General features: G+C 39.1%; 1 protein-coding gene across 2 annotated transcripts in view; it reads right to left on the reverse strand.

The window, feature by feature from the left end:
* gabrg3 (gamma-aminobutyric acid type A receptor subunit gamma3) overlaps positions 1-18,429 on the reverse strand; it is a gene marked incomplete at both ends in the record, with an annotated part of 76,815 nt that overhangs the window by 19,645 nt on the left and 38,741 nt on the right. For both annotated transcript variants that reach the window (XM_079244862.1, XM_079244863.1), the window contains one exon: positions 5,307-5,527. In XM_079244862.1, the coding sequence (XP_079100988.1) occupies positions 5,307-5,527 (221 nt within the window). The remainder of the gene's footprint in view (positions 1-5,306; positions 5,528-18,429) is intronic.

The following is an 18,429-nucleotide window of genomic DNA, read 5'->3' on the forward strand; positions in this document are numbered from 1 at the left end:
TATTGTTAACTCTAACTCCATAACTTTTTCAGTTGCTTTTTCCTGCTTCCTTCAATCATGTCAATTGCAATTCTTTGCCAAATCAAAATGCTACCAGTGGGTTGATATCCAGTTGCTAGTGCATGATACAATGCCGTAAGGCAAAATGCAGCTGTAACGTGGTCCACCAGTTTGGAATAAAGAGTTCTGTTTTCCTGACTGGTTTCTCAGTCCTGGCATGCTGCACATGTCAGTGCCTACGGTCACGAGTCAGAGCCCTTTTCCGGTTAGAAACCTATGTGTTATTATATTTACGGCCAAATGAATCATATTTCATACATAGACTTAACTGAGACTAAGTGCGTCACCATATGGGACGAAAATAATCTTACGTAAAACCCTGTTGCATACGATCTGATTCTTGTCTTCTGCCCCCTGGTGGACACCTTTTGCACTACAATGATCTGACTACCAGTAGTTCAATTTGTCCTCTGTGGAGGACCTTTGTAAATCTAAATATTTTCATCTCCCTGAATGCTACTGAACTAACACCTTTTGGTTTTTAAAGAGGACATTTAGTGATTTTAAATGGTACCTCATTTGTGGGGGTTAGGGCTTTGTGAACTTTCTTTCTCTTTCTCTTTCTCTCTTCAAGAAAAATGGCCTCCATTGCAACAAGCATGTTTTATGGGAAGAGCGAAAGTGCATAATACTTTTCTTTGTGCTGATTTTTACTTGAAATTTTGTGGTTATATTTTCATTGAATATCTTATAAACACATTAAATCGTTTCTTAGATAAATATAACTATATTTTATCACAATATTTAAAAGTTTAAGCAATGTCCTCCGTAGTGGACATTTGTAGTTACACATTTTCTTTCCTGGTAGTCAGGAGGTTATGTCAAATGGTGACACAATACATTGTACTTGTATGAAGAAATATTTTCTCTATTTCTATATTCATCAACTGTAGACTTCCACAGAAGGCCAAGTAAATAAATACAGTTAAATTCTCTAATATTTATTTGATCAAGCATTTAAATGTCTGTATGTAATGTATGTAAATGTCCGTATGTCTAACCTTGGACGAGCTTGAATTTCCCCTCTGGGATAAATAAAGTATCTTTGATTTGATTTGATTTGATTTAAGTGTTAAAAGGCTACAAAATATCTCATAGATTGACTTTAAATGTTTGCATTTACAGAACCATTGTTAAGAGGAAGAAAAATGGGGGAAAAAGAGCACAGACTCACAACTCTGTAAGAGACTTCATGCACACATATTTGTGCCATTTAAGATAGCATTTTGCAATGTAAGATTTTCATCCACAGCCTTATATATCGCTGGAAAAACGGAGTGAATCGAAAGAAAGGCTGCTTTAAACCAGTATTGATTGACTGTGATCTTCAGGCCTTCAGGCAATGCTCCATTATGAACAGCCACAAGTCTGTAGAAGAAATCCCTGCATGAGCTCCCGTCTGAAAATCAGATTGTCCCTGAACAAACAGTGTCCATCGTCTAATGCAAGTTAAAATTCAACTTTTCAAATAGGAAAAAAAGTGTCCAAAAGAAGCCACCATCATGTCTGACCCCAAACCAAAATATATTCAGGATTTTCATCTACTGTAAACATCACTGACAACTTCTGGTATTTTGTGGGCATGACTGCCTGGTGAGTCATGAAGCAGGAAGGAATATTGTTGTGTAATCACATGATCTCCAATAAATGCCAGATGTGTCTGTGTGGATTTCATGGATTTCCAAGCCCATGATCATTAAAGATCATATATAAAGTTTATTCACCTGACCATGTAATTTATAATACATGCCAGGATGTATGATGGATCTGAGTAATTTCCAGTGAAATCACATCACTGCTTCTTTCCACCCTACAAAAAATAATTATTTGATTTCCAAGAGGTCCTGTACCAAACACTTGACTCTACAAAAAGCGCTGCAGTTTTCATTGTGATATTTCCAAATTAAAGCTCACCTGCGATAAGCTGGGCAGCATTTAAACTTGCAATCAACAATGTTTGTCAGAGCAAAAAACAATCAATAAAGGAATTCTCTGCTGACCTCTGTAATACAATGTTGGTACATTATATAGGTGGAAAAACAAGGGTGTGATAAAAGAGCTCTGAGAGCTACAGGGAGCATAGTGGCCTCCAGCTTGGTGAAATTAATCTCTGAGCTGAAAAATGTCAAAACAAACTGAGAAGCAAAGCAAAAACTCAGAAGTTGGAGGTTTGTTAGAGTCAGAAGGACAGTGGCGTGTCAAGAAGGTGGCCCAAGGGGCCCAAGGGGCCACCTCTCGATTGAGACTGGCCACCCAGGTGCCCATCAAGACAATTAATCAAATGTGTTTCGAACATCAAATATAAGATGACCTCCATGGTCAGTACTGAATGTAGCAGTACTGCAGTATGAGCATTGGTTTCCACCATAGACTGTATATAAAGAGACGGACGGAGCCTCTGTGACGTCACCCGTAGTTTTCTGAAGAGCTGAAATGAAGCTCGGTGGGTGGTTCCTACCGTCGCCATGTTGGCAGGGTCATGTGCGTCGTCTCGCCCGGAAAATACAAATAAGGGCAAAGAGGTGGAGCTGAGAGGGGAGTCTTGAGCGTCATGGCGGATGATTGACATCGAGCGAACTCTGAGCTTTCTGGAGCTAAAAGCTAACCAAGCTAACCCGGAGATAACAGGAGCTAACCAGCTAATGGAGGCAAGCAGGCTAAAAACCGCAGTTGTTCTACGTTCTTCTGACTTGAACCTGGAGATCAGTACCTGTCAATCAAAAGGACCCGCCCCTAAATATGCCTAACTCAGAGATTAAATGACTTTTAAACGAGCGAGTTGGAAAAAAAATCACTCCCCCACAGTTGTCATGAATGTAAACCTGACCTATAAACCAAAATTAATTTTTGAACCAGGCTGTAAACATGTTTATTTCTGCTGTGAATTTGGCCTTTTTAACATGGGAGTCTATGGGGATTTGCTCTGTTTTGGAGCCCCTAGCGGATGAAGGGGGAACTGCAGTTTTATGCATTTCCGTATAGGCTTCACTTTTAACCACCGGAGGTTGCCGCTTGGTCTCCACTCAGGTTAGCAAGGGAAAGAGAGCCAAGCGTGGTCAACAGCAGAAATCGGCTCGGGTTTCAGTTGTGGCAAAAGATGATGAGAGGACAGCATGTATCTCGGTAAGTATTATGCAGTTTGTCAAGCAAACTTCAGTGATATCATATTATCATATCACAAATAACTAAAATATCCAGAAACAAGTAACAAGAATTATTGCAACCTTACAGCAGTGTTGGGGGCAGCTCACATAAAACAGCTGTTGTGTGGAGCTGCAGATCTGGCTGCAGGTGAATACGTCTCGTCAGTGACACCATACCAGTCATGAAAATGTTCTTTTTACATCAATGCTACAAAATTTGATCATAAGGCAGCACGAAAACTTCAAAATCTGTTCCATTTTATGAATATAATATGAATATATCTTCATGAAATGACTGTGCCATGTTCATAGATAGTGGGGATGTCCAATTCTGACCCCCCGGCACCCCTAACCTCCAGATTTGAGATGTTTCCCTGCTTCAATACACCATTTATGTTGAATAAACACTGATAAACCTGACTGGACACAAACGTTTTGTACTTTACTGATCAATGCAGCACCTTATTTTAATGAGGGTTAAAAGACAGCCAATATTTTTCATTCAACATAAAATGTAGTATGGACATTATGATGAAACAAATTTGATTTGTTTATGGGTTATTGTAGGTTCGCATGTTATGATAAAATGTTTATAATTTTGTAAAAACTAAATGTTTTTCAAGACTATTCACATTTCCTGTCTTCCTTTTCCTGTTTTGCCTTTTCCAAATCTGTGCCCACACCTGATTTCCCCAACAAAGATTTCTAGGCACCACTGATGCAACAGGCAACAGGATGCATCTGTGTAAAGACCCATCTGAAGTTGAATAACATTTGTAATGATTTTTTTATATTCATTACCATTACTTACAAAGTCCTTAGAAAGTCCTCCCTGTAGATGTATTTTCAGGTATACACCTGAATTAATGGCTGCTGGTGCAGGCAGTGTGGTGAAATACCAGGAGAACAAATCCTGTCTAACAGCATCTGCTCATGTGGGGGTTTATAAATGCAAATATATTTGTATAGTTGCTTGTGTGAGTAACTCCATGTTTTTGAGCTGCTGTAATATGGCAACTGGATATTTTCAGTTCCACTGTGAACAAACGTATAAACACTTTTATCTCTCTGTTAGCCCTCTTTGTTGCTTTTTTCTCTGCCCAGATCATCACTCACCAGATTCTATGAGGTTGTGAAAAGAAGTGTGCTGGGAGTGGCTAGCAGGGTGCTAGCAGTGAGCTAGCGGTAGCTAGCAGTGAGCTAGCTACCGCGAGCTTCAGGTCAGTTCATTAACCACTTGCTAACTTGTACCTTTCCAGGTGTATACCAGCAGCTGCTGACTTAGCAATAACTGCAAACTGTGAGCTTCCAGCGAAAAAGAATGGAAACAACTGAATTATTAGCCATATCACGATAGATGCCTCAGCTACGTAGCAGCATGACACCATCCTAAAAGTAAAACCAAAACAAGACGCAGAAACAAAGGAGGACATTAACCTTAACATTTCTCCAAGAGGGCTCACCAGGATGGGAAGGGTTCCTAATTGTGTGTGTTTTTTCTCTTGTTTTCTTGATTAGGTTAGGCAATTGTATTTGAGTCGGTTGTGTATGTTTGTGTCATTATGTGTTTCTGCGATTAAGTCATAAATGTGTGTAAAACCCTGTTTGCAAAATGAGCTATCATTGTTTTGCTTTTTGTTGCAGCAGAACGTAATGCACCTGTTTTTTTGTTGTTAATAAATGTAAATTGGCACATATTGCCTCTATACCTAAATGTATAGAAGCTTGCATTGATACATGCATTGTCTGTTTGCTTGTTGGTCCTGGTCATGCTGGCATTAAATCAATAAAAATTTAAAAAGAAAAAAAAAAAAGAGAGAGAAAAGAAAATCTACCATTTGTCCATTCAAACACAATGCTTACTGCATTTTAGGGCCATTAGAAGTAATGATTTAGAAGGCTTTAAAAAAAACTACAACAATACAATAATCGAAAAAAAGGTGATTTTAAATAAAAATGTTAACTGTATTAAGTGCGCAAAAAGGAAATTGGACTCAATATTTTCTCATAGATTCTGCATGTCAAAGTGAAATTTTTGTTCCATATGCATGTTTTAATTTATTTCTCTGATAATTCTCCATACGGACAGATATTTGAGTTTACCTTAAGGTGTAAAGTATCTTCCCATCATTCCATATCCTGAGCAGCTGGTTAGGCATCGTGATCCAGTGCGAATCTGCATTCTTGGAGTTTCTGAAGATGGTGTCTGGCAGCCATATAAGTCCAACCATGTTGCTGTTCAGAGTTAATATTTTCATGGTGTTGTTGTATCTGAGCCGATTGTCTGTCCATGTCTGGGCAAAGATGATGTCAATTTGGTACTCCTAAATAAAAGAAATAAAAAAAAAAGACATGAGCGAATTGTCTACAAGTTATCACATGTAGTTTTATATGAAAACATGTTTTTTATTTCAATCACAATATAGCAGACGGAACAACTTCACCAGTTTTCAAGAATACTGATGTTCATAAATGATTATAAGAAAGATGATCTGTATTAAATATGTCTCTGGATGCAATCCCTTTGATCAGGAGGATCAGGTTTACTGGCCCGTGTGTCCTGAGCGAGACCTCAACTCACATTGGACTTATGTGCAACCTTTCCAAGGTGGAGGCTCCTTTCAGTCCCACATATTTTTGTATTTGTTAACAGAAATTATTTTTTTAAAGCAAGTGAAAGATTATACACATATACATATACATTTATATATGTAAAAGCGCACCATGTATGATTTCAAATGATAATTATAGTAATATTTAAGGTTTCTGCTCAGCTCTGGAGATCTTGCAGTCAATGTGAAGAGAGGCTGGTCTTCTAATGAATGACGCAGTGAAATTTAAAGTGTCTTTATGATGCACATTTCAGTCTAATTTATTTTAACATGCAAGTCCAGAAGGGCAAGAAATAATCAAGCATTTTTCACAAACCTATTCATTAATTTTGTATTGATCCTCTCAGATCAGCCTCTGTCAGAAACAAGCGAACAGAGAAAGCTCCGCCCTATGTCCTGCCTGCGTCTGATTGATCAACTGTTAACTCTTGAATGGCACGCGCAAGGAGTGAAAACCTATTCTAGTTATGATTACAGATTTTATAAAAGTATTTTTTGGGACATTTTTGTATGGTAAGTACAACCCAGAGCTTTCCTGTCAGACCAGCCTGAAGCTCAGCCATGGACATTAACCCAACCGCATCTCGCCCCACATCAGGACCTGATGAGACCTCTGCCTCCACAAAGTAAAAAGTTCAGTTATCTCAGGTTGCAATGAATAGTTCCTCTTCACAGCTCACCATCTCAATTTTTAAACTAGTTCAAAGTCATTCATTAAAATTTTATAGAAGTGAGAATGAAAGACTGAAAAAGAAGAGAAATGAAAATGTTTTGCTTTCCAATAAAATCCATAATATTAGACCTGAAATTACATTCACAAGACAGGTATGTATGTGGAACACAGTTCTTTTTGTTTACCAGCTATTTTAAGTTGATTTTGTCCTAAATTTAAAGCAGGAAAAAAAACAAACGCTGAAATGTAAAATGTAGACATGCAGAAATGTAGATGCTTCAACTCCACGGTCTTTTCTATTTATAGGCTGACAAAAACCACATTCTGACGGGGTCAGGTTTACCTATAGAACGCATGTAATTTGTAATAATCACTGAGACTGCAAACATTAATCCTGTACAAATCCACCATGTTGGTAATTTATGAACAAATCATCGACTGTGCTTCACTGAACTCCAAGGTCCTGTTACAATACTAACTCAATACGAACAGACATCTCTGTGGTTCTGTCAGAAATTATGAGAAACTGATACGTGCTTTAGTGGTATTTGTTTCCTGGAAGCATTTAATTTCCATTTTGGGTGAAGAATTGAGGCTGCATTGAAGAGTTCTAACAGCTTTCTGGGTCCTGGATCAGCAAAACCTCATTGGGCCATAACATACGGAGGCAAAAAGAAAAGGCTAAAAAAGGAGCAAAGTAGGGCACAAATGATGGATTTCTTCATGCATGTGAAGGCCAGACCAATGGCCACACATGTAAAGACGGTAACAACAAAAAGCACCACCACATTTTCCGTTATTTAGTTTTCTTTATAATTAAACTTAGTTAAAATGCTTTAGTTCTTTTTTGTTAGCGCGCACATTAAGGAGCCACCGTGTTTTCAACTGTTTGTGTTTTGATTTAACCTTATGTTTCTTTTTACCAGTGCTGAAGGGATGAGCTTGGGCACTGGGGGGCAGGTGTGTTCACAGAAGGGAAGCCGGTGAGCAGGAAGTGCCACAGGCCTTTGGGAAGACCTCATCTTTAGAGGGGGAGATCGTGTGCTCAATTTAGTTTCTTTAAATGTTTGTTATATTCATTTTTTTCCACTTTTGAGTAGTTTGGGTTTTCTTTTGCTAGTTTTGTTATGAATAAGTAAATTACCTGTTAGGTTCTGTTTCTTTGTCTAGTTTGTTAGTATGTTTAATGTGTTACCCCATATGTTTAGTAACTGGTCTGATCAGCCGGTATTTAACTTCCCATTTGTTTCTTGTTTGTTAGGTCAGTTTTTTTGTTATGTTGATTCTGTTACCTAATCTGTTAATTTAGTTATTTCTGGACTTAGATTTAAGTTTTTGCTAAGTTGACCTCTTTTAAAGGCCTAATTCCTTTACATTATTTGGGCAAATAAAACCCTTTTCTTTTGAAGCCACCTCTTCCTTTGCCAACTTGCTCCCTCACAATGCATTTCAATGTTTTGCAGGTAAAACTAATCCTACCAGAACAGAGCCGCACTGATGCTGACATGCACAGAAAAGTGAGACTTCCAGCACATTCTGATCCTACCATGTGAACGTGGAGCTGCAATGGAGATTCATCAGACCAGCAATGTTTTTCCATCTTCTGTTGTGGGTATTTTGTATTTTCTCTTCTTCAGACCTTCTCTGGAAACACTGGAGATGGTTGTGTGGGAAAATCCCAGTCAACACTCAGACCAACAACCATGCTGCGTTCAAAGTCATTTAAATCTCCTTTCTTTCTCATTCTAACGCTCAGTTTGACCTTCAGCAGGTCGTCTTCATCATGCCTACATGACTAGATGGGTTGCTGTCCTGTGACTAGATATTTGGGTTAAAAAGCAATGAAACTGGTGGGTTTAAAGGAGTGACCAGTACATCCAACTGCAGTTCCCTTCACAAAGTTCGTCAAACCAAGTAAATTTCATATTGACCTAAATGACTCACTTTGTTGTGGAGCAACAACATTCCTACATTTCACGCATTTCTTAGCTTCATATGTAAATTCCAACACGCATTCAGTTTTTTTTCACACACATGAAGTCTAATGAAAAGTTTCCAGAAGGTTTTGAGGTAACAAAGCAAACAATCCTTTTTTCTTTAAATCCTATATGGTAACTATTAGGGCTGTGACGATATGCTTTAGTCCCAATTTGATTCAATTCCGATTTTTTTGGGTGCTGATTCGATTTAAATAGTGATTTCCACAATTCTTCGATATTGCTGATTTTTGTAGATTAAAAACAAAATAAATGTATAAAACTTTTTTTTTTTGCTCGTCATTTTTCTTAATTTCAATGAGGAAAAAAAAAAAACAGTAGCCAGAACATCATTCTGCTGCTATAATGCACAAGAAGACAAGTAAAAAGGTCAATAAAAACAATAAAAATGACAAAAATTTAGAATGAATTAATTTTATTTATTTGAAAAAAAACTTTTTTTAAATTGTGAAGCAAAAAAAAAAAAAATCCTGATTTTCGATTTTTCCACCCCTGGGAACTATCTATATGAAAAATCACAGAAAGGGAGAAAAAAAATTGTAAAGGAAACATGCTGCAGATCAAACGAAGCTAAAAAAAATTTCAGCCTGTTACATTGTTGTGTGATTTCATGTTACAAGATTATTAAAACGGCATATTGATCCCATTTCTTCTCCCTGCTGCTCCCAGCTGTTTCCAGCCCCTGTGCTGTAGCCGTGCTGCTGCGAAGAGAACAAGCCTTTCATTTCATTTGCCTGGGACAGCGTCTCTGCAATACAACCGCTAATCTGATGGTAAGACACATTTCATCTAAATATAGTCGTGTACAGTACAAAGAAACCAGATCATGTCATTGAAACTGAAGTACAGAGGAAGTGTTGCAGCACATGAAACCCCCCTACATGAATCAGAAGTAATGTCCTCGTTGCACAAAGAGAGGTTCATAGTGAAATGATATGACTTTCATCTCATCCTGTACAGCTTGTACAAATGGAAAATGTCAAATATGAGACAGGTGGGGCAGCGCGGACACCAATATTCAGACTGCATATGGAGATACAGTCATCATTTGTCAAACTGTGCGTAGCAACGCTGACTACAGGTGGCGTACGTAGGAAAACAGGAAATGCGGCGCAAAAAAACTTCCCGATTTACAAAGCAGTGCGCATGCACGTCCCACGCCTGTTTCGCTTCATAAATCAGGATTAACACTAAATGTTGTGCACGTGAGGGAACATATTGTCACGCCCACATATTGTCCATAAAAGGTCAGGTGAACACCCCTGATAAATATTAATCGAGCTCATTTCCATGACAGTTCAGCAGGGAAAAAAAGCAAAAAAGAGGAATTTTTTTGGAAAATGAGGTAGAAATTCTAATCAATGAGGTTGTAAAATGTAAAAATATTTTATCTGGTGGAGACGGGATGGACATCACCACCACCACCAGAAAGACAGAGGAATGTCAGCAGGTGATGCTGTCAGTGTGTCTCATCAGACACCGGACTTCTCCCGAAAGTAAAAATAAAGTGGTCAGACAATAAAATGTAGGGAGAAAGTGCATCTTGGTCCACAGGAGGAGGAAGGGGGGGCGCTGCCCACTGCCACAGATTAAAAGCTGGCAGGGAAATGAACGAGTCCAGAGATACGCTGGACCAAAATGCTCCAGATGATGCAGAAAGTGGTTCATTCCTTGGTTTCAGATTACAAAATGAACGGACATAAATGAGACGTCTCTGACTCCAGTTTATTTACTGGGAACATACTGGTGTTCCTGTGTGTCCCAGCTGGGTTGCAGCGCTGCAGATGTGGTCGGAGAGGGGGGGCAGCGGTTCCACTTTGTGCCCTAGCTGCGGTGACCTCGCAGAGGAACCAATAACTGCCATGAAGGAGGAGGAGCAGGAGATGGGGAGGAATAAACACCACCCTGACAGAAACCACACTAAAAGATAAACTTGTGAATAAATCAGAATTCTCCACCTCTGATGTGTTGCATCACTTCTAGACATAAAGCAACAGTTTGGTTCCAATGTGAGAAGATGATTGACAACACAATCATTCAGATTGGATGATTGTTCAGGTGAACGCAGGTAAAGCGTTGACGCCATTTAGTACCATGTTATGTAGCGTCTCCACTATCTGCACACATCTGCAGCTGTACAACAGGTTTCTTCCTGTGCACCTCCGCCTGCCTCCACCTGCCCGATGGCCGCTACACCACGGCGTGTCTGGTTGTGGAGAACATAGTTCTGTTACTCTGCACTCTGGGTTGGGAAGAGGAGTGATCAGCCCCAACTTGTCAGTCACTTCCCTTTGGAGTCTCCAAGCTCATCTGCAGGGACAGAAAAGCCACTGTGCGCCTTTACGCATTGGGGAGCATTTTATCTCCAACCATCACTTCATGTTCTGTATCTGCAGGTCGGGGAAACACCCTGATCAGCCTGATGATGGGCAACCACGTCATTCATTCATTCATTCATTTTCCGAACCGCTTATTCCAATTCAGGGTCGCGGGGAGGCTGGAGCCTATCCCAGCAGTCTTTGGCCAAAAGGCAGGGTACACCCTGGACAGCTCGCCAGTCCATCGCAGGGCCACACAGAGAGACGAACAACCACTCACGCAATTTAGAGGAACCAATTAACCTATCATGCATGTATTTGGATGGTGGGAGGAAGCCGGAGTACCAGGAGAGAACCCACGCATACACGGGGAGAACATGCAAACTCCACACAGAAAGGCCACTGACCAAACCAGCCATGGATTGAACCAGCGACCTTCTTGCTGTGAGGCCACAGTGCTAACCACTGCCCCACCGTGCAGCCCCAACCACGTCATTTTAATGCAATTATTCATTTAGACTTTTGTTATTATGGCAGCTTCTGTATGACTTATTAACTGTGTGAAATGGTTTTTTACAACACGTAGAACTGCTTCATTTCAGAACAGATTTTAGTGGTTGATGTTTTCCGTGGTGGAGGAACAACATCAAATGTGCGGGGTTTTTTTCTTTTCTTTTTTTTTTTTTTTGCAAATGCTGTTAATGTACGGCATTCTGCATAAGGGTTTATATTTGATTTTGAACAAATGTATCAAATTTCCCACCATTTCTTTGGTTTTATTTTCTGCCTTTGGTGTCGCCGTTTCCCGTTTCTCCAGATTTTGTGCACACGGCAGGGTCAGAGTTGGCGTGGAGGTAGGGACTTTTTACAGCCAAGTCGTGTTTTGATAAATCCCAAAAGTTGACTATAATTGGCGTACGCCAGGTTTTGTGCGTGCAACAGCTTCGTAAATGAGGCCCCTGGAGTCTGACAAAACAACAATGGCCTAAAACCATTAAGATGCCCCCAGTAATGGCTCACTGGATCCCAAAGAACCTGTGATTTCATCATGTTCAGGAAAACTCCTGTACAGGTTCCTCCTGAAAGCAGTTCAGCGCGTTCAGACCAGGGTGGCCTGGAAGTTTTAGTTTGATTCAATGGGGAATTTGGAAAACTTTGATTTCACAAAGTATTTTACTCAAGCAGACCAAACCGCCTCGACCGTGTCACACGGTTACACACACAGCTCGCCACACGACTGCGTCTCTGTGGAAAACGTCTGTTTAAATGTTTTGCAGTTTGGGGTACATGCTTTCTTTGCTACCTCAGTCTGGTTCCTGCACCAGATTTAGTTACTCATTCATTCATTTTTCTAACCACTTAATCCCATTCAGGGTCGCGGGAAAGCCTATCCCAGCAGTCTTTGTGCAAAAGGAGAGGTACACCCTGGACACCTCACCAGTTCACCACAGGGCGATTGTTTAATTACTTATTACAAAAAGGTAATTTAAGCAGCAAGTTTTTCCTCATTTCTTTTAAAAGGAATACTGTTGGAGCAAAAGCTGCATCTGGCTACAACTGGCATGATACGTTTTCTGTTAAGTCTTTAGCTCTAGTTTCCTGTTTTATTTTGTAGTTTTCTTTGCTTAGCTCCCTTGTGTCTTGCTTCCTGTTTTGCTTTCTAGTTCATTAGATTCACCTGGACTCATTAGCCAAGTCATTCCACCTGTGTCTTGTTCTGTTTGTGTGTAGATATACGACTGGGTTTCTGTTATTTGTTGCTGGTTCATTGTGCAACATTGTGTGTTAGCGCCATGTGGTTGTGTCAACTTCATGTGTTGGCTTCTTGCGTTAGGTTTTCTGGTCAACCTGTTCTTTTTTTTTTTTTTATTTTAGTTTAAGGATTAAACCTGTTCCTGCAACTGGTCTGCCTCCTGCCATTCTGTCCTGCGTTTGGGTCCACACCTCCACCTCTTTGTGAGGAGTGTATGGACTGAATGGGTGGCAACAACTGGAAAATGCCCGTAACTGAAGATAATAGCTTGCAGCAACATATAAAAAAGAACTATGAACTAGTTGAACTTTGGAATAGTGAACATAGTTAAAAAATGTGAGTTATGAAATATGAGCTGATCGACTCCATTTTTAAATGTGAGAACTGAACTTTGAACTAGTTCATGAAGAAATTGAACTTTCCCAACACTGATTATTTCAATGCCGTTTTAAATAAACATCTTACTAATATGATGCAAAACAAACTTCAGACACGTCCGACAATAAAGGTATACGATATAATGTACTGTACTGTATTGTATCATATTGTACCATAACATTTGCAGTCATAATACAGCAATACTGCAAAATACTACCAGAATGAACATGGTCCAGTTGTGTCATAGAAAGCAGATTTATTCAAATGTCCTTTGTTTTCGTTGCCACTGATGGAGTTATTGCAATTAGAAGGAAGACCAGTAGAAAAGTGATGATAGAGCAAATCTAAAAATGAATGTAGGCCTGTTTATTGGGGCCACACAATCATTTTAAGCTGAAAGGCTGGAATCGAATCCAAGCAGTAACTTATGTTGAGATTTCAGATTCCAGAAGGTTATATTAATGAATCAGTTAAATGGTTGAATCCGTTTATGTTACAGTAACATACAAGTCCAATTCCAACAAGGTAGGATGCTGTGAAACAAAATGGTTTGCAAATCTCATAATTTCATAGTTTTTTCCCAGTAGAATATAAACAACATCTCATGTGTCAAAATTCAGACTTTTTACTGTTTAATCAGAGGCTCATTTAAATTTGATGGCAGCAACACATCTGAGACAAGTTGAAACAGAAGCAAAAGAAGCTGGAAAAGTAATTGGAATGAAGAAAAATCAACTGGAGGCACATTTTACAACTGATTATGTTAAGTGGCAACAGGTCAGTAACATTACTAGCAATAAAAGGATAATTTCAGAAAGTTAAAGATGGGCAGAGGTCTATGGAGTGTCAAACTGTGTATAAAAGGGAGAAACAGTTTCAAAAAACACTTTTCTAATTAGGGTGGTAACAGGCATCTAATCCAAATCATGTATTGCACACAAAGTTAGACTGAAAAACTTTTATACATCAATCAAATTTTCAACAAAAACTGATTAAGGTTCTGATGAATCGTGTGAAAGAGGGCAATTTTATTGTGTAATGTTTGAGTCTTGTCTTGTTTAAATCTTGTTGACATGATTTAAAATGAATATCAAAAGTGTCTGAGAATAAAGATGTAGCATATCGTATCAAATCGTACCGTTTCAAATTGTATGGTATTGCATCAAATCGTATCGTATCAAACTGTATTGTATCATATCAAATTGTATCATACTATATCAAATCGTATCATATCAAATCGTATCATATCATACCATAGTTTACCGCATTGTATCAAATTGTAGAGTATCATGTCAAATTGTATGGTATTGCATCAAATCGTATCGTATCAAACTGTATCGTATCAAATCATATTGTATCATATCAAATTGTATCATACTATATCAAATCGTATCGTATCAAATCGTATCGTATCATACCATAGTTTACCGCATTGTATCAAATTGTAGAGTATCATGTCAAATTGTATCGTATCATATCGTATTTTACGACATCCTACTGTATCTTATCATATCAAATCATATTGAATCATATCAAATCGTAACGTATCATGACATATTTTCCCATATTGTATCACATCATATCATATATCGTATCATATTTTATTTTACTGTATTGTTTTGCATCGTATTGTATCATATCGTATTGTATTCTATCATATTATTCCCTGTGATAATACTCCACTACTATAAAATACTACCTGAAAGAACATGGACCAGCTGAGTCATTTCAATCAGATTAATTCTCATGGAATATTTCTTCATAGATTTCTATAAATCATGTGGATAAAGGGAAATATTACTCCTTACTGACAATGTACACATGCGGATGTTTTCAGAGGAATTGTTCTACCCATTGCTCAAACTGACCAAAACATAAATCAAACACCTACTGGGTTGGTTCATGTCTCCAGAAGTAAAATCCAGCAGGAATGTGACGCAGCCAGAGACAAACCTCCTTACCAGGGTCACTCTGATGCCCGGTGCTGCCTGCAGATTTTCATTCCAAAGAGAAGCGAGCAGATGCAGATGCCTTTGACCTTCCTGTCCGTTTATGCAAATAACACTTTATTAATGTTTTTTTTTTAGGTGCAAAAAATTCTGAAAGAACCTTGCTCTATGTCACACCAAGAGCTTAATAAGATTCAGCACATCACCATATTTTCTATATTCTCCTAGGGTTGGTTGCGAAAGAAAGGCCAATAAATACACTTCATCTTCTTCTACATTTAATTCCTGAAGGATTTTTACTTTTGCAGCATGTTTGATTTTTTTTTCTTTTTTTTTTTTCTCCCAGTTTTTCCCAAACAGCTGGATACTCGAGAAAAACCCACTGGAAAACTTCACATAACTAGTTTTAGATATTCTTAGATAGTTGTTCAGCAAGTCAGATTAGTTAAAGACTTCATAATTTCTCACAGTTCAGATTTTCATTTTTTAGTAGAAATATGTCTAACGGAAGACCTTTTCTTAATTAAACAGCACCCTTTCATTTTAAATTTAATAACTAAATGTTGAAATGGGAGGAAAATAGGAGGAAAACCTTAGTGTAAATTTCATACCCTAATTTGACTTTTTTCGAATATGTTAGTTTTATTTCAAGGGTGTTTCTGCAGAGCTCTAGGACACTGTAAGTTCTACTGATGGATTTTCTGAATTACTGTCAGTTATCTCGACAGATTTTAATAATTTGATCTTAACTTAGAGTTTTAATATGTATATAGATAGATATTGCAGTCTCTGACTCTGCCTTTTCTGACCATTTCTGTATGTTTGAATCACTGATCTCTCTGAATGTCAACCTGCTTCTTGGTTCGGAAAAGGTTCATTACTGAAGATCAAGCACAGAGTTTATCAAGGCAATAGCTCTGTACTTCCTAAGGAGACTGCGGTCCTTCAACATCTTCAGCAAACTATTGCCAATGTTTCACCAGTCTGTGGTTGCCAGCATCCCCTTTTACAGCATGGTATGCTGCGGGGTGAGGGGCTAGACTCTGGTTACGGTGGCAGAGTCGAGGACTCTGGACCAACTGTTGGTTATTCTGGCCAAAGCTAGCCTCCCTCTGCACACTGTCATCAGCAGCGAGAGGAGCCTGGTCAGTGATAGACAACTGTGTAGAACTAACAGGCTTAAAAACTCCTTTGTCCATCAGGCCATCGCACTCTACAACTCCTTACTTGGATGAATGAGGACATAGAGGACATGGAGTATTGATGCAGTAGAGAAGTGGGGGTGGGTAGTCTGTTGTTTGTTATAAAAATTTTTTTTTATCTGCATGCTACTTTTCTTTTCACTGCTGGAAATTTGAATTGTCATCCCAAAGAGATCAATTAAGTTAAGTCTAAGTCTCTGTTACCAACAAAGACTAAAGAGTCAGTTGATGGAATCCTGCATAATTTCATTCTGCAAATCTTGAATATAAACAATGCCGTTGCACCAATAGGAATCAAGAGCAGAAATAACTGTTATGTAATGTCACAGATTTATATGCTTAATCTAAAAATCCCGCAAGAAACTTTTTAGCATTCAAAATCAACAACGCGGACTCTGGACATAATAACATCTGGATTTCTAAAAACAGCTTTTACCTCAGTAGAAAGTAATCCTACTCATGGTTAACTGCTCACTGGTATCAGGTATCTTCTCTGAAATCAGTAGGTTTAGGTGCCATTTAGCCACGACTAAATACAGGGTCTCTAGACGCCGCTATAAAGAACTACAGACCTTCTTTGACCTCTTTTATATCCATGATTATTGAGAAAGTTGTGTTTAAACCAAGCGGCAACCTTGGGGGGTTAAAAGTGAAGCCTATACGGAAGTGCATAAAACTGCAGTTCCTCCCTCATCCACTAGGGGCTGCATAACAGAGCAAATCCCCATAGACTCCCATGATAAAAAAAGGCCAACTTCACAGCAGAAATAAACAGGTTTACAGCCTGGTACAAAAACATTTTAGGTTTAATAGGTCAGGTTTATGTTCATGACAACTGTGGGGGGAGTGAATTTTTTTCTAACTTGCCAGTTTAAAAATAATTTAATCTCAAAATTTGGTATATTTAGAGGTTGTGTCCTTTTGATTGACAGGTATCCGATCTCCCGCTTCAAGTAAGAAGAATGTAGCACAACCGCTGTTTATCGCCGGTTAACAACCTGACTTAGCTTTAGCTGTTTAGCTCTTGTTAGCTACGGGTTAGCTTGGTTAGCTCTTAGCTACAGGCAGCTTGGAGTTTGCTCGATGTCAATCATCCACCATGACGCTCACAGCCCCCCTCTCAGCTCCACCTCTTTGCCCATATTTGTATTTTCCGGATGAGATGACACGCATGCCCCTGCCAAGATGGCGATGGTAGAACCGCTCACGAGCTTCAATTTGGCTCTTGGATGGACGGATCTTTTTTTTTTTTTTTTAATGGTTTTTAAAAGAAAGTGGAAATCTTGATAAACCTCAGTCAGGCTTCAGGCCTCATCTCAGTGTTCTGGTCAAGTATCAGTCCTGGTTCTGCTGGATCTCAGTGCTGCATTTGATGCTGTAGATCCCAGAATCCTGTTACACAGGCTGGAAAACTGGGTTGGACTTTCTAAAGTGGTCCTTTACTGGTTCAGGTCCTGTTTAGAAGGCAGAATTATTTTGTTGCAACTGGCAGCTATGAATCTGAGGGAATGGCCCTGACCTGTGGAGTCCCACAGAGGTCAGTCCTTGGACCTCTTCTGTTCAACTTGTATATGCAGACGATACACAACTTTATGTGTCTTTGGCATTAGATGAGTCCAGTCCAACAGGCTTACTGTGTCTGAGTTTGGAGTAAATAAACTCCTGGATAAGAATTTTCTACATTAAATGAAGACAAAACATAGATTATTCTGTTTGTTAGAAAAGGGAGATGGTCAGTGTTGGTAAACATCTGGAGACTCAGGTTCTTATAACCACTGACAGAGATCTAAACCCTGCAGTGTTGATGGACTCAGTTCCAGCAGCAACATCAAAGTGTTGGGCCTGGCGGGATGTAATTTTCCTCAGGTGTGTCCTTACGGATTGGCTGCAGCTGTTCCTCGTTCCAGCCTGGTGGATAAGACTGAGGACTGCTCTCCAGCCATTCCCAGTTCGTCTGCTTGCCAGCGGTATCATATGGCCAACAAGTTTCTTGTGTTTGTGAACTAAATAAGAGAATCTAAAGAAACCCCTGCATTGCTTTCCAGTGCCAGCCTGCCCAGCCTGCCTCCTGCCTTCCATTTTCTGCCAGTCCTTCTCTGCCAAACCTGCGACAAAAATAAAGGAACCGGGTTGAGAAGCATTTGTTTGCTTGACTTCTCGGAAGCTCTTTCCTTCTTCACTACTCTTTAAAACAAAGCTTTTTACCATAAGAATCATTTACAGAGTGAAAAGTTTATTCTCCCAGTAAGACCAGTAGAAACTCCTTCATGCATTCATCTCCAGTAGACTGGATAACTGGAGTGGTCTTTTAACAGGACTTCCTAAAAAGAAAATCAAACATTTG

This window comes from Telmatherina bonti (genome assembly GCF_933228915.1).
Source record: "Telmatherina bonti genome assembly, chromosome: 8".
Lineage (NCBI taxonomy): Eukaryota > Metazoa > Chordata > Actinopteri > Atheriniformes > Telmatherinidae > Telmatherina > Telmatherina bonti.